At 40.9% G+C, this 24,246-nt stretch overlaps 3 protein-coding genes and 1 non-coding gene across 13 annotated transcripts; all 4 read right to left on the bottom strand.

The window, feature by feature from the left end:
- Positions 1 to 618: 618 nt before the first annotated feature.
- LOC104441746 (serine/threonine-protein kinase BSK7) lies at positions 619 to 7,680 on the bottom strand. Its single transcript, XM_010054957.3, has 11 exons — positions 7,461 to 7,680; positions 6,967 to 7,242; positions 6,524 to 6,744; positions 5,946 to 6,081; positions 5,374 to 5,507; positions 5,188 to 5,293; positions 4,417 to 4,502; positions 2,899 to 3,087; positions 2,508 to 2,660; positions 1,783 to 1,896; positions 619 to 1,455 (listed from the first exon to the last, which is right to left on the bottom strand). Exons 2-11 carry the CDS (start codon positions 7,046 to 7,048, stop codon positions 1,213 to 1,215), a joined length of 1,464 nt encoding a protein of 487 aa, XP_010053259.1. The 5' UTR covers positions 7,049 to 7,242; positions 7,461 to 7,680; the 3' UTR covers positions 619 to 1,212.
- A 1,216-nt stretch (positions 7,681 to 8,896) lies between these two features.
- LOC104441745 lies at positions 8,897 to 14,501 on the bottom strand. Of its 4 annotated transcripts, XM_010054956.3 has the most exons (8): positions 14,388 to 14,486; positions 13,406 to 13,677; positions 12,632 to 13,283; positions 12,327 to 12,526; positions 11,280 to 11,524; positions 9,906 to 11,000; positions 9,454 to 9,635; positions 8,897 to 9,357 (listed from the first exon to the last, which is right to left on the bottom strand). In XM_010054956.3, exons 2-6 carry the CDS (start codon positions 13,675 to 13,677, stop codon positions 9,979 to 9,981), a joined length of 2,391 nt encoding a protein of 796 aa, XP_010053258.2. In that variant the 5' UTR covers positions 14,388 to 14,486; the 3' UTR covers positions 8,897 to 9,357; positions 9,454 to 9,635; positions 9,906 to 9,978. The 4 variants fall into 4 exon arrangements, with proteins under 4 accessions (XP_010053258.2, XP_039167476.1, XP_018727796.2 ...); XM_039311542.1 differs by having other exon boundaries at positions 8,897 to 9,635; positions 13,406 to 13,638; positions 14,388 to 14,501; XM_018872251.2 differs by having other exon boundaries at positions 8,897 to 9,709.
- A 598-nt stretch (positions 14,502 to 15,099) lies between these two features.
- Positions 15,100 to 15,173, bottom strand: TRNAV-CAC. The gene has a single exon. It is a non-coding gene; the product is annotated as a tRNA-Val (tRNA).
- A 616-nt stretch (positions 15,174 to 15,789) lies between these two features.
- LOC104441744 (kinesin-like protein KIN-14J) lies at positions 15,790 to 23,846 on the bottom strand. Of its 7 annotated transcripts, none has more exons than XM_039311435.1 (20): positions 23,456 to 23,846; positions 22,969 to 23,011; positions 22,476 to 22,686; positions 22,196 to 22,323; positions 21,979 to 22,062; positions 21,746 to 21,823; positions 21,570 to 21,662; positions 21,450 to 21,479; positions 20,276 to 20,617; positions 20,116 to 20,197; positions 19,937 to 20,032; positions 19,676 to 19,855; positions 19,451 to 19,557; positions 19,192 to 19,370; positions 18,869 to 19,033; positions 18,533 to 18,786; positions 18,162 to 18,325; positions 16,752 to 17,275; positions 16,275 to 16,369; positions 15,790 to 16,142 (listed from the first exon to the last, which is right to left on the bottom strand). In XM_039311435.1, the coding sequence occupies exons 3-20, from the start codon at positions 22,582 to 22,584 to the stop codon at positions 16,075 to 16,077; spliced, it is 2,778 nt and encodes a 925-aa protein (XP_039167369.1). In that variant the 5' UTR covers positions 22,585 to 22,686; positions 22,969 to 23,011; positions 23,456 to 23,846; the 3' UTR covers positions 15,790 to 16,074. The 7 variants fall into 7 exon arrangements, with proteins under 7 accessions (XP_039167369.1, XP_010053256.2, XP_039167370.1 ...); XM_010054954.3 differs by having other exon boundaries at positions 22,476 to 22,634; XM_039311436.1 differs by lacking the exon at positions 23,456 to 23,846 and adding an exon at positions 23,241 to 23,411.
- Between the last annotated feature and the right edge of the window lie 400 nt (positions 23,847 to 24,246).

Here is a 24,246-nt window from a genome sequence, read left to right as displayed (position 1 = left end):
AGAAGCAATTCTGTCCATGGTGGGAAACCATTGTATGCAATCCTAGACCACTTGGGGCGTTAAACTTTTTGCTGAGTGTCACAAATATCTAATATCTGATTCTTCAAAGTTATAGCAACAGACGTACTGAACTGGTGTAGTGCGCAGAGACAGTCCAGGATGTTGGCTCAGAGAATTTAGTAGGATAATTGGCACGACCATTGCCTTAGTTGCGGAAGCCTGAGCCTAGCTAGATGGAAGGGAACCTAGTGTTTCTAATTATATTCAAAATCTTGAAATAGAGAGTGATGCTCTTGTACGTTTCATAGAATGTCGTGATCCAAAAACTGATAAGGTGCTTCTACCCTATCGTTGGTGCTTTTTATAAGCAAGTGCAGCACTTCAGAATCAAACATGTCGACCGTGAATGGAATCAACGTGCAGACGGCCAAGAGGGGAAGGATGCATAAGCAGGAATATCTAGAGTATAACCATGTACATACTGATGGATGTAGTTCATAAACAGCATGCCCAATACTGTTCTGCGTATATAGTTTCCAGTTATAAATGCAATTCCCTAAATTAAGAAAAGGGCGTAGATGAAATGGAGGTTTATCGTGTTCTATTGCAGTTTGGTCATAATGTCAACCGCAATCTTTAGTTGACAACACAACATTTCAAGATGGTCTGTTTGAAACAGCACAACCAACATAATCTCACAGCAAGGTCAAAGAACAAAGACAATGCTCTGTTTTAAGCCAGCCAATGAAAAGAGATGGGGTCAAAGAACCATTCTGCTGTACAGAAATTACAACCATGGCCGCATATCCTACAAATCTCTTAATGCACATTTAGACTCCAAATCCCTCTGGAAATATGCTCCATTCGCTTGTCTCTTAATTATTTCCACCTAACAGAAACCATAAATAGCATTTGAGTACAAAATTTTCCTCGTGGGGGAAAATGCTCTTGCTGCTGCAGCACACAGGTTGGCCTTAACAATTGGACTTGCCAGTCCAGTGTCAGAAAAGGCTCCTAACCTACCAGATGAAACATAATTGATCAGCCAAATATACAACCAGAACCATGCAGAGGATCGACTCCAAGGTTTCGTTTTGTATCGGGAACTTCAGAGTCTCGTATTCCTCTGCAAGCATCCGATGCCCAATTCTTGGCAAAGAACAGTATCTGGAAAGGGGTATCAATTCACATTTGAACTCATTCCAATTGTTTTCAAGAACCATTCTTTTTAGTTTCAAGGACATATCCCTCATGAAGTGCTACACGGGCTTCATTCTCCCTACCAAGCACGAAAAGAGCCACGGCTTGCAAATAGGATGCTATATGCCAGACTGGTGATATCACTTGAGCCTGCACTGCATCATTAAGCGCTTCTTCTGGCGTGTCTGTCATGAGGTAAGACAGACTGCGGCGTGCAAACAGTGTTGGGGACATCATTGTTCCAACTTCAATGAACTGCAATAGAAAGACAGTCAGCTAGGGTGAATCTGTCAGTCTGAACACAGTTTGACACCAGAAGCAGTTGTATCAACTAACAAGAATCTGCAATTCTCAGCTTAGATGTCATTGAGGATAGTTTTTGGTAGTTACATTAATTCCATCTCATCCCAGTGATTCTTTTTGAAATCCCAGAGTTCAAATATTAATATTCCTAATTAACTTCAAACCTCAAATTTCCCACAGCAGCTCTATCTGCTTAACCTGAAATGTGGACTAACTCACAGAAGACACAAACAAAACAACTTGAGACAAGCAAGCAAGAGAATTGTTGATGATACTAACCTGACTATAGCATTCAATCGCAGAGCTGAAATCTTTATGTCGGAAAGCGACATCACCTTTCTTTTTCGAGTTCAATGTTTCCTGCATTTGGTTTGTCCACATCTGGAAAGAAAGCTGCAAGCCAGAAGATCAACAATATGAAAAACATTTAATATTGACAAAAATTCTTAGAACCTAATACTTAACATGCGAGAGACAAGGTACATCTAACTATACATATTCACAAAGAGGAGCCAGACTTCAGTGCTCGTGCATCAGTGGAATTAAATTATTGAGTGACATAGGGAAATCAGTGTCTTAGGATTCACAAAAGGACTCCAATTGCTACATACTAGACATTCTGAAAAACAGAATCATTTCATAGCAACAGTTATTACGAAAATGATAAGAACCAAAGTCACTAATCCTCACTAATTTAGAACAGGAAAATTTCTTTGAACCTAAACATTTACAAGGCAATGCCAATCGTCTGATGTGAAATTATGATGATGACAGTAAATCAAATAAATCAACTATCTAAAATGAGATGTTAATTGAATGCTGATATTATGATAAGAATAAAGTATACAAAAGCATTCGAATACGAAGCTAAAGTCATGATAAAACATAAATAACAAAACCTAAGTCAGCGTGCATAATAAATGGACCATAAACTAGGAAGAGATCATGTGCCAAGGCCTCATACTTCCTATATCTAAATCTTAAGCGCAGCAATAGGAATATACCTCAGTAGCTGCACCTTCATCGTCCTTATACCCAAGCTTTTCCAAAACCTCATGTATAGCAGTCAAATCCTTTCTTACACAAGCTTCAGCAAGTGGAGATAGAGGTAGAGATGCTGTACTATGCTGGATACCCATCAGTACATGAGAGGGAACCTGCAAAGCAAATGGTCAGCTCCTTCTGGCAGTAGTTAGAGGGAAACTTTCTACGAAAACAAAGGCTAGTGCCATCTTTTTGGAACATGAAAATCTGGTTATTCAAAACCCAAAAGAAAAAATTGCACAACACTCCAAAATGCCTCTAGCATCCTCATCATTCATCAGCTACTTTCAGCCCTCTGGTACGAGCAACTGTCTCCCATGGGTGTATTTGACCACATTTATTAATACATACCTCAGTCTCCTTTTGAAGAGGAAGCAAAGCAGCAACTAATGACTTCGGGTTTGGCCGCTCTCGGGGCTCAGCTTGCAAACATCTTGTAGCTACACGTACAAGCTCTGTCCCATCATCATTTATAAATTGACCCTCCAAACAAGAATCAGTGAGCATCTCCAGATTCCTGTCCCTTATTAGGTCAAGTGCCTGAACAAAAAGGGAAATAACCTAAATAAGAGCCAGAAGTTCTCCACAAATCTTCCAAATTGTAGGCTTCGAGGGCAAAAGTACTACCATATTGAGGACAGATCCTCATTCTGCCCAAAAGCTGGTCTTACAAATTGTTGTGAAATTGCAATAATCTATATTAAATTTATTAAAGATATTAGAAATGGTACAGATATTTCTAGTCTTCATGCTTGGAAGTTTATGTAAGTCACTTAGGGCCTGATTGGTAACCGTTCTTGGCTATTTCTATTCTTTTTGTTATCCGGAACACCCCCCAAAAAAAAAACAGAAATCCATTTGATAAAGTCAACTAATTTTTCTACTCTAGGAAACAAAGAATAGATTTGGAACAAAATTAAGAAGTAGAAAAAAAATACTTATTTATTCTCAGGAACAATTCTAGAATCAAGCCAATTTCTTTTTTTTCTTTTCTTTTCTTCTTCTTCCTCATCTAGCCGGTTGCCAACCTTGGTGATGGCTGGCAACCGGACGCTGGCAACCGGCTAGATGAGGAAGAAGAGTAAAAGGAAAAAAGAAAAAAGAAAGAAAAATCTCATAAAATCATTAAAAAATTAAAAGTAATTCTATGACATAAAAAAAAATTAAGGGTCATACCAAATGCATTTATATTTATTTATTTATTTCAGGAATGGAAATTTTGTGCAGTTACCAAAAAGCCTTCAAATGCTCAGAAATTCATTCATGGAATAGAATTTTAAAAAATTATTTTTGAGCATAAATTATTCCAAGGGAACATAATGGTTACCGAATAGGCCCTTATATACTCAATGGGCTTTCTATTCCGCAGTCCAAAGTTCAAAGATCAATTTAACACCCGACCATCATGAGCCAAGAAACTCATCACTACATTCATAAATGCCTTGTGAGAACCATCCATGTATGTCATACCCTGAAGTTACTGAAAATAACAATACACATACAACAGTCCACGATCTAAAATAGCCATTTTTACACGGTGCACAGGTCAATGGTAACTCAAAATCACCCACCCCAACATTAGAATGTATTTTACCATCCTCGAACTGATTCAAGATCTGAGTCCACATCAATTTTCTATGTCTTTACACTAACTAGAGAATATTGTCCATTCTTTGCTGCTTTGTAAATCATGGAGGGAACCTACATTGATACAGGACAATGGCTAAACCATGCCACTTGTTGGTAATTTTACACCCACCTTCCCCTGTCCTAAGTCTACAGTTGTTCTTAATGTATTCAACTTAAGGAAGTGTACTGTCAGCTTAAACTAGCAATTCAATAGAAGTATAATTTTAGAAATCAACTTACACGGCTTGGAGGAATATGTTTCCCGCTAATGAGGTCCAGCAAAAGGGTGCCAAAGCTATATGTAACACTTTCTGGCGTTACTCGTCCTGCCAAAAACAAGTGGGGTGGGTATTACTACTATCATCAAACAAGCAAAAGAAAAATATCGAGAAATCTCTAATGGCAACCATTAACACAGATAAACAGACAACATAGAATGTGAAATCCCATTTGTGGTAGCACAATTAATCATCAAAAGCCCATCGAGTACAGCTTTTAGAGACAATGACTGAAATTTTATGGGTGGGCACTAGAGCCTTGAAAATTATTAATATTATATGTGAAAATACCCAACAACAAGACAATAGCCCAAATGAATTAATAAAGCAAATCCAAGAAATCTCAAGTCCCAGCAATAGTATAACAGGAATAATTCTGACCCCATCCATCAGGCAAGTAGCTTCCAGGCTCCAGGAAATCAAAACACCATTCGTGTACAGACTTATATAACAGGAGAAAGAAATCCTAATAAGTTAGGATAGATGCATTCAATTTTCTTGTCAGTAGCTCTGAACTTGTATTAGGTAGACTCCAGTTCCAGCAGGCAATGCGAAAAGAAAAAGAAATTCAATTGATAGATAGAGGAAGACGATACCAGCAAGTCTGTTCTCAATGGCTAAACTCATATATCCATGCCAAATACAAATTAAGTAGAAGAAGGAAATTTATTGACAGACAGTGAACAAAGAAGTACATCAACTTCTTCAAAAATCATATTCATCATTGTCTTACCTGTTCTCAGATACTCAGGAGGAGTGAAAGCCAAGTTAGTACTATAACTTTTTCCATCTCTACTGTTCTTCATTAGACCAAAGCATGAAAGTCTAGGGTTGCCCTCCTGGAGAACAGCATGTAAGACCAAAAGGACTATTCACAACATTTTGGTTTCTAGTTATAGGAGGAGATATAGGAACTTACTTCATCAAAAAGAACTCTATATGCATTCAGATCATGGTAAAGGGTGCGTCCTTTGCTAGTACAATATTCCAGAGCTTCCGCAAGATGCAAAGCCACTCTCAACCGCATCACCCATTTCATAGGTTGAGTTTCCCCTACGTTGGCATTTATTTCATTAGCAAAATCATATGGTGATCAATAGACAAATGGATGTAACTAGGAAGAATAACGAAAGTTATAAACAATTGAAGACTGTCTTTTAAGCGAATTCAACATACTTATGTTAGTTTCTCTCAAAAATAGCCATGAGAACTTTCAGAGAATGATATGGGTGGTTCTTAATACTGCCCCTAGAATGCAACATCGAGGTATAAAGAACAGACAGGTAAAGCCTTTTCCATTCCAATTATAATCATGGGCCCAACGAGCAGAATATTTAGCCCTAGTACAGAAACCTTCAAATTAAGTTATTTGTTCTCACGTGGAAGAAGGTATTATCTAGAATATCCATATAAAACGAGGCATTTTTTATATATAAAGGAAATATCTAATACAAAGATAACAATAAGATCATTCCAGTTCAGTAAACTTACAATGGAATAGGTGCTTTGCCAATGTCTCATTGGGCATATATTCTGCAAGGAGCAATCTCTCATCACCTTCACAGCAACAACCAAGTAAATTTGCCAACCTCTGATTACGGAGCTGACCAACAGCTTTTGCTTCTTCCTGGAATGTGCGAAGCGGTGGAGAGAATTTATAAGTCACATAAAAAAAAAAAAATTCACACCGCAGGATAATCTTGAGCACCATATCAAGTTGAGGAATCCACTCAGGTGACAAAATATTTTTAGATAGGACAAGCCTGATAGAACAACAAGAAGCATAGTTTCATCAAGTCAAACTGATCAGAAGGGTCAGTGACCGCATTTACCACTGAGCAAGGCAACTTTAATCCGAATAAAATCAACTAGAGACGATCAAATAGTTCTACCACCACTAAACGTTGTCAAAGCTCCAAACCACCAGAATTATCTTCTTTGCAAAACAACACAGCTGATTGTCCGTAAAAGAAGCCGAAATGAGGAAATCAATTTGCCCTTTGGGAAGAGATGCCAAAACAAGTATGGCAGGATTGTTCAATGACAATGGCCGCGAGAGTTATGCTCACCATAAACTGCCGGGCATCTGGCCAAGCCGACCTGTTAAAGCGCTTCACAGCGATACGCATTTGATTATCCAATTTGCCTTTGTAGACAACATTGGGCGCCTTCTCACCATGTTCAGAAACAATGTTCTCCACAGCAAATCCAGAAGTAGCCATCTTAATCTGATCATACGTGTACTCCCGAAATGTGGGCAGGCCACCGACTTCGGCATCGTTTTCATTATCTGCAACATCGTGGACTCTACGTCAGGACCAGTCACTTTATACAGGAACCAGACCCACACGACTCGAAAAGTTTCGAAACCAAGTGACCCATCCCGAAACAGGTCAAAAAGTTAAACAAAAGAATGATTTTCGAGGCGGCCCCATTGCACCCATCACGCACAGAGACGTAGCCGACAACCCATTTGGTAAAAAGATGAAAAAGGAGAGCCGGAAGAAAGTACCGGCGACGTCGGCCTCCGGAATCTGCCCGCTCTGCACCGAATCGTAGCAACAAAGCAAGAGCTTGGAGCACTGGCACCCCATCGCCAGCCCCCAAAAAAAGAAGAAGAAAAAATGCCGGACAACGAATACGAACGAAGCAATCGAATCTCCTCGAACAAAGCTCCGACTCCCGAGTCCCGCTCCAGCAAAAGAACCTCAGGACGGGAGGCACACTCTCATCCAAGCTTCCACCGACGCCGCCGGAGCTAAGCACTCCATCGCAATGCGCCGCGCATCTTCAAAAAAAACAAAAACAAAAACAAACACAAGATATTAGATTCAGAACGTCCGCCACCGCCGGCGAGCGCCGCTCTCAACCGGACAATCTCCATCCCCGCCGCAACGCGCGGCGGCGGCGGCGGGAGGAAAAAAGAAAAAACCTCAGATTCGGGCAATAGGTTCCTCATTGAACTTCCCCGGGGGAGGGGGCGAGGAAGCGTAGATAAGTAGGTACCTTGGGGTGGGAGGAGAGGAGTGACGGCGGGGGGTCAACTCAGCTGGGGAGTCAACACAGAAGGTGCCGGGCGCGTGGGCGTGGGCGTGGGGGTGCGATTCGATTCGGAATCCAGAGATCGCGCCAGGAAGAAGCAGTTAGCGGAAGCAGAAGCAGAAGCGGAAGCGGAAGCGGAAGCGGAAGCGGAGAGAGTATATACGGAGGGAGAGAGAGAGAGAGAGAGAGAGATGGGGATGGCTGGGGGGAAGAAGGAAGGGAGGGGGAGAGGAAGGGAAGAGGTGGGAGTGATTGATTGGGAATTGATTCCTCGTTCTCGATTTGGTCAAAAGAGAAGGCAGCAATGGAAAGCGAGTCCCCTTTTTGGCTCTCTCTCTCTTCCCTTTCTTGCCCTTTCTTTATCATCTCCTACTCCCTCTTCTCCTCCTGCTCCTCTGTGTTCCCCCCCCCACTCCCTTCTTTCGTTTTCGTTTTCGTTTTTTTCTTTCTTTTTTTAGCTCTCAATAGGAGAGTTTAAGCTCTCTCTCTCTCTCTAATTGACCTAAATGAAACCAAACTTAATCCTTCAAAGGAGAGAGCACTCGATACATGAATACTCGAATTTCAATATATGATTACATACGTCAATACGAGTTTATTAGAAATTGTGGTATTTTGCGAATGCAAATATGTTGTTTGAAGTGGATCCGTTGCCCTTAATTTTGGAATAGGAGTTTGATTAGTCGCTTACCCTTAGTTTGGCTATGGGGCTCTTCAATGTGAAAGCCAGGATGGATAGTCGTCCTCATCCCCACGACTTTTTATGTGCTCAAAGGATTCATATAAGAACGCTACTTATTTCTGCTAATGTTTATATCCAGCAAGACACTTCTACCGGTAGTATCTAGTAAATTTTTTCAAAGCTACAATGATGATAAAGGTGAAGCGTGACGAATAAGGTTAGGAAACTATGTTGAAGTCTGAGAAGTGTCATTATAACGCCTTGAGAATTCGGTGAATTCCAAAATCTAGAGGTGCACTTGCAGCCGATTCGCAAAAATTCCACCCTAGACAGGATGGTGATATTCACTTTGAGACAGCATCTAATTTAGGCATATTTTGACATTTCAGCATTTTGAAATTCAAATTATCAGCAAGAGAATATTTCCTAAAGTTAGTAAGACCAATATACAGTCAAAGCACGCAACATTATTATTATTATTCACGAGGCATAACTGTTGATTGCAACATTTTCCAAACACTCCCATTTTGGTCCATGTTGCAATCATAGTCATGCCAATTATCCACATCTACACCTTTCCTTAAGCAGTTCCCAAACATAGCACGATTAACATAATATTGTTGGGCGAATATCTGACATTTTAGGGGGGAAAATCATCAGTCCAAATCACCACGACCATCTCAACAGTCGCAGTGGGGACATGTAGCATCTCCAAGAATTTCACAGTTTCCTCTGATGTGCCATAAATTGAAAAGCAACACCACTATAATCAAAGTCGATCTTCTAGGATAAGATACAAATGTGTATCATGACCTGTCATTTCCCAAACATCAGACAAGAAAGACTATTTTAGGGCCAATGTGCCAAGGTGTTTGGCTCAGCACAGAAAAACCGTCAGACGCTCGGATAGCCTGCAGCAATTTTTTTTTCCTTCTTTTTCACTTTTTTCAGGTGAACATAACATGTGAAAGATGTCTATGAGTACAAAGAATGCCATAGGAATAGCACATCGATTATGATAAGCAATCTGCAAAAGCTACAGAAGGGAATTTCCCCAGGCTCACGTCTCTTCGACGACAACTAGAGACGTGTCGCTCACAGGTTGACAAGAAAAAGAGACGCTCTCTATTGCCCAGACTCGTGCGTTGAGTTCTCTTTTAGTGCCACAGATCCCTCAGCCTGGAATCAAGAAAATCGACACCCGTTTGAGTTCAAAGGGCAAGTAGTTGCCGTCGTGTGATTAAGCCGATAGAAGTATATGCGGCAACTGGGTACCTGATCCATGGACCCTTGGGCATGGGGCCAAGAAAGAGATTCCAATTCGACCGTGATTTGTACATCAAGGTTGGCAGCTTCAATTTCTCTGTTCATAAATCATTCGATAGCCTTGGTTCTGTGGCATTTCTGAGCATAGTTGCATCTCTATCAAGTGCCGAAACTGCAATCATGACTGCTGCCTGTATAGAGGAGAAGTACTACTAACAAATCAGCCTTCCCTAAGAGATTGGTGACTGCACTTTTTCAACATGGCCTGAAAAGTTGAGCTTATTCACTACCTTAAAGGCATTCATACAATCAAAACACGAATGGAAATAATAAAGTAGTTCAGTTGACACCCCCATGCTAATCTTTTGCTAGTCAGACAAGCAACAGAGCATGTGAGGGCAAGAGATGTAAAACTCAAAGACCGATGAATCTATGCCAAAACTTAAGAAAAGGCAGCTTACCCAGTAGACAAACGGCAACTTCAAATTGGTCTCCATCCTCTTCTTAGGTCTCAATCCAATCTAATTCAATGATCTAACCCTTAAAACCAGCGGGGTCATTGCCATCTGGAGGTGGAGCATTTACCACACCTGTTGTTTTATTAATAGAATCTCTCTTCCCATTCTCAAGGAGGAAACCATTAGATGCACCCTCTTCAACGTGGAGTAATCTACGAGTTGAGCTACGAGTAGATGGCCTGTCAACATCCATCTTGCCACAATTTTCTGTATCAGTTTCATTACAAAATCCATTTGGCTTGACTGCCATATCAGTTAGATTGCCACCCAAGTTTTCCGTGATACGACCGGGAGTCTCTGACATATCCATGCAATTATGCCCATCAGAAGAAGATAATGAGTTCTCATTTAAGCAATTTCTTTCCTCAATCAAATCACCGCCTTGATTTTCAGAAATGACTCTGATACTTTGTGACTTGTCCGTGATATTGCTGCTTCCTTCATCAATTAGCGTACTCAACTGCTTCTGTACAAAGACTGCCAAAGAAATAGCATGATCCCGTACTGAATCATGAGGAGGGCAACGTAACATCTCAAGCAATGCCCGCTTGTACTGAAATAGACTGATAGATGGCAAAGCCGAACCTCGTTCACGACAGACCTTAATTACTTTGAAGACATGTTCACACAGGTAACCCATGTCTGCCCACTTACAATCGCATAAACTAAACACTGAACCTGGATTCCAGACAATGTGAACTTTGTCTCGAAGAGTCTGGCTGGTAACTTTTGCACATTCCCCTTCTAGTGTAACATCAGAATCAGGAATTTTTAATGCATTGCGCCAAGATGTTAAGCCACTGGCCCACTCATCTTTACGGTATCGTGAAAAATCCTCCTTTTCTGAGTACTCGTCAAGCCAGAAGAAAGCATGTACTGTCGTACCCAACTTGTCAACCAACCAATCAGCCCGTTGATAAGCACTGGTGTTGTCCTCATTCAGTAATCTGAGCCTTAATTGGTTGTGGTAAAACTCCAGTGCTGCACAAGTCTCCTGACTTGCCAGTGGAAGATTTTTCAGCGCAGCTGTCCATGACCCTACATACAAAGAAGAAGAATCTGATCATTTTCTCTTGAGAAAAAAAGGAGAGACTCTGAAATTTAAATTAGTTCAAAAAGAAAAAGAAAATAATCTCCATGCGATCAAATTCAAGATGCATCAAGGAGCCAATACAATTTCCATCATCTACTATCCCTACTGAAAGTCCAGAGAAAGCCTGACTCAACTTCTTTCAATTGTGAGAAATCAATTGGAAGCCGAGAGCCAACAAAGAAACTTACTCAGGTAGCAAAATACTCATAGTTACAGAGACCAACCTATACGGGGGTACCAGGCTGCCTTGAAATAATCCATGAAGTGGTGTGCCTCAACGAAATCGTCCATGAAACTTTGAAACAAATTCACATTTCCATCTCCTCTGCAGATATTGTCTACTGCCTGTCCAAGTTGTCTTGCCATCTCCACACGCATTTCAGTCTCCTGACATCTCTTTACTAAGTTCTTGTGCCATGCATGACGTAACCGCCAGAAGCAAAGTAGCACAGAGCATTGAAACACATCCCTGAATGCAAAAGAAAAGGAAGAGATGTAGAACTTCAATTCATGCAAATATGCTTCATTAGAAGAATTGCAGAATCCAGCACCCACGCATCAGCCTATAGCAGCAAGAACTATTGCAGCATATCAAAATATGCAGTTGTCAATCCAAGTCTCCAATAAATGAGCATGCTCAAACCAATAAAATTAGCAGCAAATGTGCCAATCAATTGTATGTGTTAAAATATGGTTCATGGGCAGACAGACATTCCCAGTAAATAATCCAACAAATAGCCACATTAAATCCAATATCAGCAGGAAATGGATATATATCTTATTTAGAGTCATAAGCACCAAAATAATCAAGGAATCCACCTAACAATTAAATCCAATTCCTTATGTCTCCTTGTTATCAATACAATAAATAATAGCAATAAGAACTCAAGCCCTGCAACCAAAATACAATTCCCAAGGAACAAAGGCGCTGCAACTGTGGTTTATAATCTAATGTAGAAGCCAGTCTCAAATGACTCATCAGCAACATTCCCCACCATCACAAATTTCCAAGTTTTTAAATAGCAAGATAACAATGAAAATCCCAGAAGAAAAGAATGTATATGAGAAATATCCGAAAGTTTACAACTGTTATATTAGTTTCATTTAGCAACCATACAAGATTTGAGCCCTCTCCGCACTTAGTCTAAAATTAGTAGATCCCAAAACCTTGGCACAGAAACACAACTAAAGAGAATTATTCGACTAAGATGATCCAGACTTCTATGACTAGATCAAAAGCTGATATAGATAGATGAATGAGAATACTCTACCTGATAGCAAGGACATCAGCTAGAGGATCATCAACAATAAACCCTGCCAACTTCCACGAAGGATCTTTAGCACAAACTCTATTATACAAGGCCCTCATCCATCTATGAGTTTCTGTGCTTCCAAATGCCGGTGCTATTATCCATGCCACAGGAATGGCCTTGTTGTCAGAATCGAAGACGAGAAGACTGTGAATAGGATACTATTGGACATCATAACAAAGAAAAGTCAGCTAACTCAGCAGGCAAGTTCATATCTAATGATTGCTATAACAAAGATAGATATGTTATTCAAGGTAGACTTGGACCTTCAATTTGTTGGTTCCAAATCTTGAATCAGAAGCCACAAGGCTGCGATTGCCAAACCGAATCATTTGCTGTAACTGCCACTCCGTCTGAATGCCCAAAGTGAATGGTTCGGAATCAGAGAACTCCTCATAAAAGAAAACGTGGCTCTGGTGACTTTCCACCCACATGTCAATGCTGATTGCATCATCTGCGTCCAACTCATACGTAGAGCGTCTAATGCTTCTCTCCTGTCGACGAACATATCTGTGGGTCAAAAGGTCATCGCGGTTAGTAGGACCCCCTTGCCTCTCCACAGATTCATTGTGTCTCTGCATTATTGTCTCCACGGATACACCCACATATAATAGAGACAAGACTCGAAGGCGAAGGTCCTCTGAGATATAAGGGGCAAACATGGCGCGTGTACCAGCTGCCTTCTTGTCCTGGGGACCATGGCAAGGGAGACCTTTCTTATCAACATGTTTATCCTGATTATAGATGATAAGTGCCACCGATGGTTCAGCAATTAAGCGTTTCACAATAAAGTGACAGGTGCAGCCCCTCTTCGTATTAGGTCGACCAGCATTATTTTTCTTGGGGACATAATTAGTCCTACTAGGCCGCACGATCCCACCCTTCCTGTGGTCGTCAGGACCAAAGGAACACCAATACCTACAACAAGATCAATCAGCAATCCTGCAGCACTGCCTTGTCTATGGCAGGAAGCAACACCGGCGAATATGTTACTTCCATGAGACATTCTTAGTGAAAACTGGAGAAAGGTAACAACTTACAGTATGTATTCAAGAATGCCATCAACTTTAGGTTTATAAGCCATCTCAAGAGGTCTTTTCCTCCGTGCTTCAACATGAAATCTCGACGGACAATCTTTGTTCGAAGACTCGCCCCTCACGAAATCATCAACTCTAGCATACGGGATCAAAGCCACTCTATCTATGTTGTCGCGCCATCCTTCCACCTTGGACCAAACCAAATCCGCAGCCGAAAACTCCAATGACGGAGGATTCTGCACAGGAAGGGATAAAATCTCATCCCATCGAGCCATCTGCAACGCACAAAGCAGCACAGAGAATGCAATGACTGATCCGTGTCTACCACAAACAAGCGACAGCACTGCAGAACTAGAGATAAAAACAATCCAGATCAAGAATCTCCAAACACTGATAAACCCTCCAATTTATAGAAAAAGCAAAACACCAATATCGCGGCGCATAGACGAAGAGGCCGAAAGAAAGAAAAGAACAAGAAGCCCACCGCACATTCAGACTAAAATCTCAAGCTCTAGCGAACAACGACCTAACAAATAAGCTCGAAGAGCTGGGAACACCAACCGACCAGTCAAATTTGGGAAAAAAATAAAAGGGAATTGCGCACGTACCCATTTCAGGAAAAACACCCCTACCTAGCATGGCCACGGCGGCGACTGATCATATCACCGGACATAATCCAAAGCCAGTACCTTTTGATCAAACTACGGACACCCCCAAAAGCAGAGAAGCCTACCCTTCACGCGAACGAACGAAATCCATAACCAGAGACCCGCATCATAATCGGACACCGCAAGGAAATAAGCCCAAAAGGAAAACGGAACCAGCAGCTCCATGCAATTCGAAGGCAGGACGGAAATACGGAAAAGCAGAGGCGCGGCGAGAGAAAACTAGAGTTAGGAAGGGACGATGGCCCTCGCCAGTCGCCACGTGCAGACCCCGGAGCATGTAGACAGGACGAAGAAGAAGAAGAAGAAGAAGGGCTTACAGGAAGGGAGAAGGAAGCGGAGTTCACCGCTGCAACCGCGAGGTCTTGGAGAAAAACGGGGCTCTTGTGTTCTGCGACTGACAACGCAGTAGCTTCGTCTTCTGCACACGGAGGGAGAAGAGAGCGCAGTGAGGCCGTTTATGCCCTGAATTTCGGATGAATCCCCTGATTGGGCTGTGGCTATGGGCTCTTTGCTTCTGATCCATTGGGCTTTCTCAATGGGCTGTGGCTATGGGCTTTTGCTTCTCATCTTTTGGGCTTTCTCCGGGAGGACGAAAGCCCCTCTTTTTCTTTTTGATATATGACGACGAACTGGGGGATGAGAATTTTGCGTTAGTCAACAAAAAATCCCGAACTTTATCCTAATCTATTTTTTGTGACGCCAAAAATCCTAAACATATACTAATGTGACATATTTTAGGGTTTTTGGTGTCACAAAAAAAAAATGGATTAAATGTGTCACACTGAACTTGATTTTAGATTTTTGTCCTTCTTTTTATTCTCTCTTTTGGGATATCCATAAACTTGTCGAGAGTAGTTGCTAAAAAAAAGAAAAGGAAATAAAAGGCAACCGACGTAGTTTAGGGTTTTTATTCTTCCTTTTATTCTCTCTTTTGGGATATCCAAAAACTTGTCAAGAGCAGTTGCCAAGAAAGGAAACAAAAAAAAATTAAAGGCAAACGAGGATGTCTCAAAAGCGAAAAGAGTAGGATGTCTGAGCCCGGGTTCGAACCGGGGACCTCTAGTGTGTGAGACTAGCGTGATAACCGACTACACCACCCAGACCTTGATGTCTGTGCCTTCGATATAATTATATTAAATGTATAACTTGGGATTCTAAAAATGACATAAGAATTAATAGCTTGTCGATATGATGTGTAAATTTTATTGGAGATGAGTTAAAAACTTTGAATAATCCGAATCTTATGAAAAAAAAAAATTAACAATGTATTCATTTATTCATGAGTTTGTATGATTTCTATTGACTTTCAACTTTTTGAACATCTTAAGGTTGTGACAATTTGAATTTTATTCCAAAACATAGACATATCGACACATAATTTTATATTTAATTTTCTGCATCTTCAAGAAGTTCAAAATGTATTTCTTTCGCTTTAAAAGGATGGTCAAAAGTAGAAGTAAGAAGTATTCTTCCCCCTCCCAAAAAGAAGAGGATGTCACCAAAGTTAAAACCCACGCAAACGAGGCCACGAGTTCAAATCGTATGAATTGCCCCGGCGGGCTAGAATCAGCCCTACTTTTGACTTCGAGTGTAGGTACTTGATACACAATGGTGGGATGTCGATTGCCAAATGGATCAATTGCTACCCTTTCTGCTATTCCCACGAGAATTTGTAGTGAGCACAGAAGATTACATAATATGTATTAAGCAGTCCTGGAATTGGCAGCAATTAGAGGATCACATTTCAGATGCCAGAGCTAAATTAGCTGGAACAAGAATGTAGAGGACCTCAGCAATCAATAGCACTATGATAATTGAGGTATATTACAAACTAAGTGCCTTTACCTACATTTCACAAGGCGGAGACCGGTGTGCTATAAACACAACTAAGTCATACAGTTAAAGGCCTAAAACAATCCTATAGGACATGGAACTAAGGAGAACTGGAAATGACTGTTAGAACATTGGAAGTTGTTCTGTTTCGCCATTCCACTCCCATCATATTCACTGCCATTTTCTCAGGGGCTTTGCCGAGGAGGAGCCACTGGAGGCAGAGATGCTTTTCCTGGAAACTGCAACAATCACGAACATATAGTTTGTATCAATGAGCAATGTAACAGCAGCAGCAACAATGTCAAGCTCGATAAATTTGTCCTCCAAGCAGTGGAAAAGCAAACTAAACATAAATCACCAAACCGACATACTTGATGAGATTTTGGTAGCACTTCGGGTCAAATGAGATGGTTTTGACTGCAACAATTTTTGCGGGGGCTTTGGCAGTTTAGAGGGAACAGCTGACCTGCATTCGATGGATCCAACACATCAAGTGAAGGCATAAGAGATCATTAGCCAGAACAATATCAAGCACGGGGATTTATAGACAACTCATAAACTCGCTTTTAGAGCATTAATATTAACTCCATAGTAACACATTTCACAAGAAAATCGCGAGTAGAAACACTTGGCAACAGTAAGCAGCATTGGCTTTTCTAATGCTTTCCCCGGGGCCTTCATTCTCTCTGTAAAGAAATGGCTAATTCCAGCATAAACCAAAAATATAAATATCTATTGCTGATTTAGTAAACGCAATCATATGATAACCATAAATGGAGGGCATACATTGGCTAAACCATTTTCCACCAGAAAAAGAGATTGCAAAAACCTTAACTGAAATCACTTACTTCTCAATGTTTTCAGATTTTTCAGGCTGTTTCGGAGGTTCAGGAAAGAGAGTATACTCAACAACACTGCTAATAGAACCATCAGTTTCTGTGCCCATTGAAAGGTCACCATCTGATATATCACTCAATCTCTCCTCTAAATCTGCATCTTCCAATCCCAAGAGCTGCACGTCATCTGTAGCACTCTGATCCACAGGCCCATCAGCAAGCTTAGATGGCTGGTAGGATTCCTTGTGAAGTTTAAAATCATCCCCCGAATGCTGTGAACCAGCTTCAGAATGCCTATCACTATACTCTGAACAATTGTCCCCATCTGAAGCTGCTTTATCACTTAAGCCTGAGAGTTTTCCGCTTGATGTTTTCCGGATATGTTGAGGAGTACCTATTGAATGTCGTCTGGGAGAGGAGGAACCATATCTCAGCGAGGTCAAACTACGCTTCTCAGCACTGGCACTACCTTTGAGGGACTGCAATCGTTGAATCTCCTCATCCTTCTTGCTAATTGCATCCTTAAGAGAACCAACCTGCAAGATTAAAGATCAAATCAGAAAATGGAAAACCTACACGCAGGATATTCTAGAAAAAATTGCTGCAAAACATTAAACCTCATGCATTAGTCTGCTGCCATATAAATCTCACCCTGTCACTTGATCAGTATATATGGATCTTTAATATTACTGGCTAAAGCATGAAAGTTTATGAAATCTTAGATGAGGTCCTGCTCCAGCTATAATCAAAACAAGAGCGATATTTACAAGAAAGCAAAATCCAGTATCGGTTTGTCTCTCCTAGTTGAAACAGAAAAAGGTTCCTAATAGGCTTAAACTACTAATTATCAAGGTAAACCAGCAACCAACGATGTTCTCATCTGCAAAGATGTAAACTCCATTCTAGCCTGCATGAATATTTCATCTAAACAGGTAGTCTTACTTGTCTTTCGGTCATTCTCCAACAAAAATTTCGACATTTTACTATTTGCATTTTGCACAAGGTCTCCTAACTCCTATGAAACAAAAATTTCCTATATAACCAACAATCATTACATCTCAGACATCCTCCATCCAATAGCACCAAACGTCGACTGAGTGTGCACATAAAACTAACAATAACAACAATGACAACTCATTCGAGATCATTGTACCACTTTTCAACTTATTGAGAATAGCACAGAACAGCAACTATGCCATCGAGATTACTTCTTTCTCCAATTTCATCACATAAAATTCGAGGCTTTCCATACTCGCAAATACATCCTCCCTGTGCTTTTCTTTTTGGGAAAACATGAGAATGAGTTTCTGCGAGGTAATATGCCACTGCAGATATACCCTCGGGCAACAGATAGACAGGGAAAAGATAAGATTTTAGGTCAGAGAACTACAAAATCAACTTGATAGCTACTATAGATAATACCTGTTCCATTAGTTCCCTGATTTCTCTCCCCTCTTTGTTGCTCCTAGCAGCTCCCAACTCAACACCAGATACCCTCTCCGCAAACTTGAGAGTACTTACAGTCTCAGAATAAGAATCAACATCAGGATTAAGTTGGACAAACATGAGAGTCTTCGCTTGACCACCTGATTGAAGGAAAGATTAGAGAAGCACTTAGCAAGAATTATAAATTAGACTTCATAGACTGTGGGGAAGAAATATCTTGAAGGATGCTATAGTTCCCTCTTTGTTAGACATTGACATACAACATCATCCCGCAACCCTCACAACCACATAAGTAATTCTGTATGTAGAGGTGATAAAACTAAGATGCGAAATTATATTACATGTACCTAAAGAACTCTGCAGAACTTGAGTCAATTTGCTATTCCTGTATGGTACATGAGAGCTCTTTTGTGCGAGTGCAAAGATAACATCTCCAAGTGCTGAAAGTGATTTATTGATATGTTGAGCCTCTTTAAGCCTATCTCCTCTTGCTTCTGATCGATCCACTCTTTCACTTCCAGCAAGATCTACCAGATGGAGACTACCACGCAGAACAGCATCTGTTTCCAAGTCGGTTCCTCGCACGTGAACAGTTAAAACACTGCATGAGTAGAGGACCTTGTTATTAGATTTCAAATACTATTTTAGCAAAGACAGCGACATTAAAAACAAAGAGGGACAACCTATGAGATCTGCTGCTTCTTTCATTCAAAGCCGTGGCACCTACAGCCCGATTAGTTAAGCCAATACTCATCAGTTCTAGCACATCTGAGGTCGATTTGACATGATGCATGCTCGCATCTGGCACAGCTAACCCATTTGGTTGGGCAGTATTCCAAATCCCAAGTGTGTGCAAGTCAAGAAAAAACATGTCTCTTTACTTCAGAAAAAAAATATATAGAGAGTGCAAACTGCAAAGAAGCAAACTGCCCTAGATATATGTCTCATAAAATCCCAGATGAAAACGCCATGGCAGAACTACAAAGAAACCATATGAGAAGGATATCTTTTTTGAGGTCCACCACTTGAAAGAAGATCACGAACTTGTTCGTTATATATTTCAACCATTTGCACAGCAACTTCATACACAACGGTAGTTCCTCTGCTTTGTGCAATTTGAAAAAGATCATTTAGAGCTCGATAATTGACACCCCAATCCTCCCTTGATGATGCACTAGGCCCACTCTGTCATTAGCATAACAATATCTTTTAATAAGAAAGAAGAAGGGCAAGTTTTGTAAAGGCAAATAAAGAAATTGACATACCATGGTATATGTTTTCCCTGAACCAGTTTGACCATAGGCAAATATACACACACTAAATCCATCCAAAACAGAGCGAATTAGTGGTTGAGTGTCCAAGAAGACCTCCTCTGCAAAAATAAAGCACAGTTAGTGCTGGTTTCCATGTCAAAGTTTACTGAAATAGCATTGGTGCGAGCAAAGAGCAAGCAATTCAATAGAGATGCTTTACAGAAAGATAAATGGAACCTTGGCTTGCAGTAGGACCAAAAACCTTGTTGAACTTGAATAACCTGTGGCTGTCTTTTCCATGTTTCGTAGGATTTGCAACCACCAGCTCCCCATTTTCCCCCATATACTCAATTGTCGTTTGTTTCTTATTCTGACCTGGGAGGAATGGTCTGATTCTACAGTACACCCTGATATTTCCTACTCATAAAAGATGACAATTATTAAATTAAGCGGACAATGAAAAGGAAGCGATGAATAAAGCAAAATAAGAGCCGGTACCTTTCAATTCTTGAATTTCATTGTACAACCTCCGGTTCTCTGTAAGAACCATGTGGTAATTTTGAGCAGCATCTGCTAGCCCTTTCAATTTCACTCCTGATCAATTTGAATCTAGAGATCATGAGGAAGTGACATGAGATAAATTCAATAAAAGATAGAAAGAAAGAGCTCAGCCATACCCAAGCCATTTAATTCCTCTGAGTGTTGTCTTCTGGTCTTCAAAACTTCATTTTTCATAAATTTAGAGGCCGCTCGCAAGTCCTAGCAATCCAATGTGCTCAATGTGAAAGAAAGCATCATCAACCTAATGGAATTTAAATAGAAGGATAGCACACAGACCTGCAAAGCATCAACCTGAAATTCAATAAACCTTTGGTACTTGTTTTCTTTTCTCTTCCACCTCTGGTATTTATTTGCAGAAAATTCCTCGAGTTCTGCAACCTTCTTCCTTGAATCCTCTAGTTGGCACTCAAGCTCCTCCACCATCTTTTCCAACTCAAGTTTAGTTTTGCCAGACTCTGCTTCTAATTGCAAGCGTTGATTTTCATAAGTCTTTCTGGCCATCTCAATGTCACTTTTAAGAGTTGAAACTTCAGCACAAATGTCATCCTTCTCTTTCTTCATCTTTACGATATCCATGTCCTCCAATTTTTTTCTCTCTTCCACTTTGATCTTCTCAATCTGCAACAACAAAAGGAATGATTTTAGCATTATTCAAAATCGTAAAATAGGAAGGATTATATAGAAAAAGCACAGATAGATGCTAAAAATATCTCAACTTATTGAGCCTGCACAATTTCCTGGTAAGTCTTCTACATCACTACACCATGGTTAAAGTTGCAACAAACAAGACCTAAATCACTTTAATGACACTCTTGACTCAGTAGGCTGTCAAAGGATAGAGCAAGATACCATTTCAACAAGCAAGATTAAAAAAAAAAAAAAAAAGACAATTGAAGCATAAACATGAGCATATCCCATAACAACCAATATTCAGAGACAGGCCTAAGTATAAAAGTAGCGGCAGCTCTTGAGCCCACTCAACTTCTCAAAATCATCATAATAGTTTATAACCTTTAAGTTACGCTAAATTACTTTTGCTGAATATTTTCATTTGCATTTGCCCGGACAAACTAATAAAGCTTAATAAACACTTTTAGATTCATAAAATGAGTAGTTGTCCATGGGAAAAAAATTATGGTTAAGAATACTATATGAATTACTAAAATTATGACTAACCAGATCTTGCCCCCACAAAGAAAATTTTCTAGACTTGTCCCTTTTTACGGCCGAATTATTGAATTCATCAACTGAGTATAAGAGTGAATTCATCAACTTGAATCTTGTACAAAAAGTAGTTCTCTTAGACCACCTATTGTTATGCATATATTACCTGGCAACTTGTTGCATAGTGGACTTAGTTAAGCATAGTTCCAGTAGCACAATTACACATGAAAGACATGCTTCATCATAGAGGAAGATGAAAAACAGGATTGGAAGATATCAAACATACCTTTATGCTCTCTAAGTTCTTCAAAGCGACCTTGGTAACAAAAAGTATATAAAGGAATTGTGTGAAAAGGTGATCAATGAGTCATTTAAATTAAGCTAGATGAGATGTTATATGGAATACCTCATTTTCTTCACAAGTTCCTTTTGCAAGCGTCTCAAGTACTTTGATTCTTGACTGAAACTTCTGTTCCCGAGACTTGTACACATCGTTTTGCTGCAAGCAAACTCATTTAAGAATTTGAAGTACCCAACAAGTTGTAGGGCTTGAGAGTGAAAGTAATTTCCAAATGTGATTACATGTTTAAAATTCTCAGCTTGGACTGACATTCGTCGCTCGATTATTTGCAGTACTTTTCTCAACAAACAAGCCATACGCTGTGCACAGAGTCCAACATCACCAGTTAGAAACATAAGAATGAGATACTGTGCAAAGCTTGAAAACATAGAGCTTATATGCAAATGAATCTAGTTTAATAGATAATGGAAAGCCACAGTGAATGGAATGGAGCATGCGATAGCATCTCCCTTACATGAGACAATTCTCCATTTTTCCTTTCAAAGTTTTCTTCCAAGATCCTGTTTGCTACACTGAAGAGTGACTGAGTAGGAGCATTCTGCAAAAACATCATAGAAAGAGCCAGAAATGTCAGAGAAGGCCACAAACATCAGATATGGCACACAGAAATGACATCATAATATATCAAAATCCACGAATAAGAAAAACCCAAGGAATATCAGACAACATACTTCTAGGCTGGTTAACTTAATCAGCTCCATGCTCTTTGTAGTAGATAGATCTGCAAAGAATTCTTGCTTCAACTGTAACGTTTCCTGAATCTTATATCCAGGCTGATGATTCGCACTGGCTAAAGGCTCTGAATACCAACACATTCAAATTAGAACCGTCAGAACCAGAAAAGCTTAAAGAAACAAACATAACCAATTCAGCTCTCCAACATGAAAACTAAAGACCCAATTAATTATAGCTAACTCTCTGAGAATATAATATCAGCCTTTTGGATCTTACCCTCAACTAGGCCTTCAAAACCATCTGTACATTCATCTCCCCCACGACTTCCATTAAAACCAGCAAATCTGCCATTTTCAGCTTTGTGCTCTTCCAAATGGAAGTTCATGGTGGGATTTATTGCTGGTAGTCTCTATCCCGATCAGTCAGCAGGCATTACTGCAGGAAAGGAAAGGATGCGTCCACAGTAAGATTCCCTAAAGCACGTTTCCTGAGGAATAGAGTTGTAGGATGCTCACTGTTTTGGCCAAACACCGATGCAACATTTCAAATCTCTATTTAAGTAGTAATATACTTTATGACCACGGACACAAAAGAGAAAAGACATGATAGCAAAGCAAAGTGTGATTCACACCAAAAATAATGGGAACAGTGCAGAAAGAAGAAATTAGCAGCTTCATTCGGCGCACTCATAGAACTTCCAACATGATGACAGATAATGGGTTTAAGACTATCCAAATGCACGCAATCCACTCGCTAACATTAGTATCACCTCACAGTTTCCCCATAAAAGCACATTGCTCAGGCGGCAAACCCTGCACCGAAAGAACAGAAACACCACAATATCAACCCGTGCCGTCGGTGTACTCAACAGGCAACAATTACAGCAGCGGCAAGCAAAATGCGCCTCATTCTATCAAAAACCAAGCTCCAAACCAGCAGGAACAGAAACCCCCCAAAAAAAAAAAAAACACACACACACACTCTCCGCCTCTCCGCTCCATTTCCGTCCCTCAAACAAACCGAGCAGAACACAATTCAAACCTCAGGAATCAGGCGAACGACGAAATGGCTCGAGCCGGCCGTTTCCTCGCCCCAATTCCACAAGAAAAGCGAGCCGCATTGCCGATCCCGCGCGTCTCGGACCTCAGAGACCGCGAATCGAGCACTAGATCCGCGGAATCTCGCGACCAGCTCAAGCGACGAGGAGAGCTACGGCGACAGCCGCGAAGGCGCAATGCGGGCCCATGGAACCGTACCTGGAGCAGCGCGAGAGAGAGCTTGGAAGGCAAGGTCCAGGAGATCTGGGAAGCAAAAGCGAGGCCCCCCGCTCGCGACAGAGATGGGGGGGGACACGGACGGAGACAAGGGGAGAGTGCGATTCGCACGCAATGAATGAAACAGCGACTCCCCCGGATCGAATCGTGAGGCCGAAGCCTCCGATCGCGGCGGGCCGGCGGGCGGAGCGGGATCGTCGGCGGCGGCGCGGGGAGACGGTGTTCGCCGAGATTCTTCTCGGGCCCGTTCGTTCGTTGGTTCGTTCGTTGGTTCGCCTTTTTTCCGGTGCTTTCGAAGCGCTCCGTAGCTCCCGTCCGGGCTTATAGATTGAAAGTTTCGAAATCGGTAGAGGAAAAGGGAAAGAAATCGACCGGCGCTTTTAATTCGATTTTCCGGATTTTATTAGTTTCGCTTTTGGGAAGTTCGTTTTGGAGAAATCGCCGGTTAAAGCGTCGTTTCGGTTGATTTCGAATTTATGCCGTCTCTTTTTTATTATTTTTTTGGGTCGAAAATTCGAGTAGGCTCGCAATTCGAAATCCTTCGGCGTATTTAATATATATATAAATATATACTTTGAATTTTAATAATGGGGAATTGAAAAAAAATTCAAGGGGGAATGTGGGCCCCTCCGCTTACTTATTTTGGAGCAGTGTTCCCGCCTTGTTGCTTTTGCTGTCTTCGAATTGGTGGGTGGCAAGCGGCAACAGTCGCTTTCCGACGGGCAATTGGCGGGGGCCCCCACACGGCGCGACGTGGCGCCGTCCCGTTGGTC

This window comes from Eucalyptus grandis, chromosome 4 (genome assembly GCF_016545825.1).
Source record: "Eucalyptus grandis isolate ANBG69807.140 chromosome 4, ASM1654582v1, whole genome shotgun sequence".
NCBI classification, from domain to species: domain Eukaryota; kingdom Viridiplantae; phylum Streptophyta; class Magnoliopsida; order Myrtales; family Myrtaceae; genus Eucalyptus; species Eucalyptus grandis.
The sequence above is the reverse complement of the archived record's forward strand: the minus strand, read 5'-3'. Positions and strand labels throughout refer to the sequence as shown.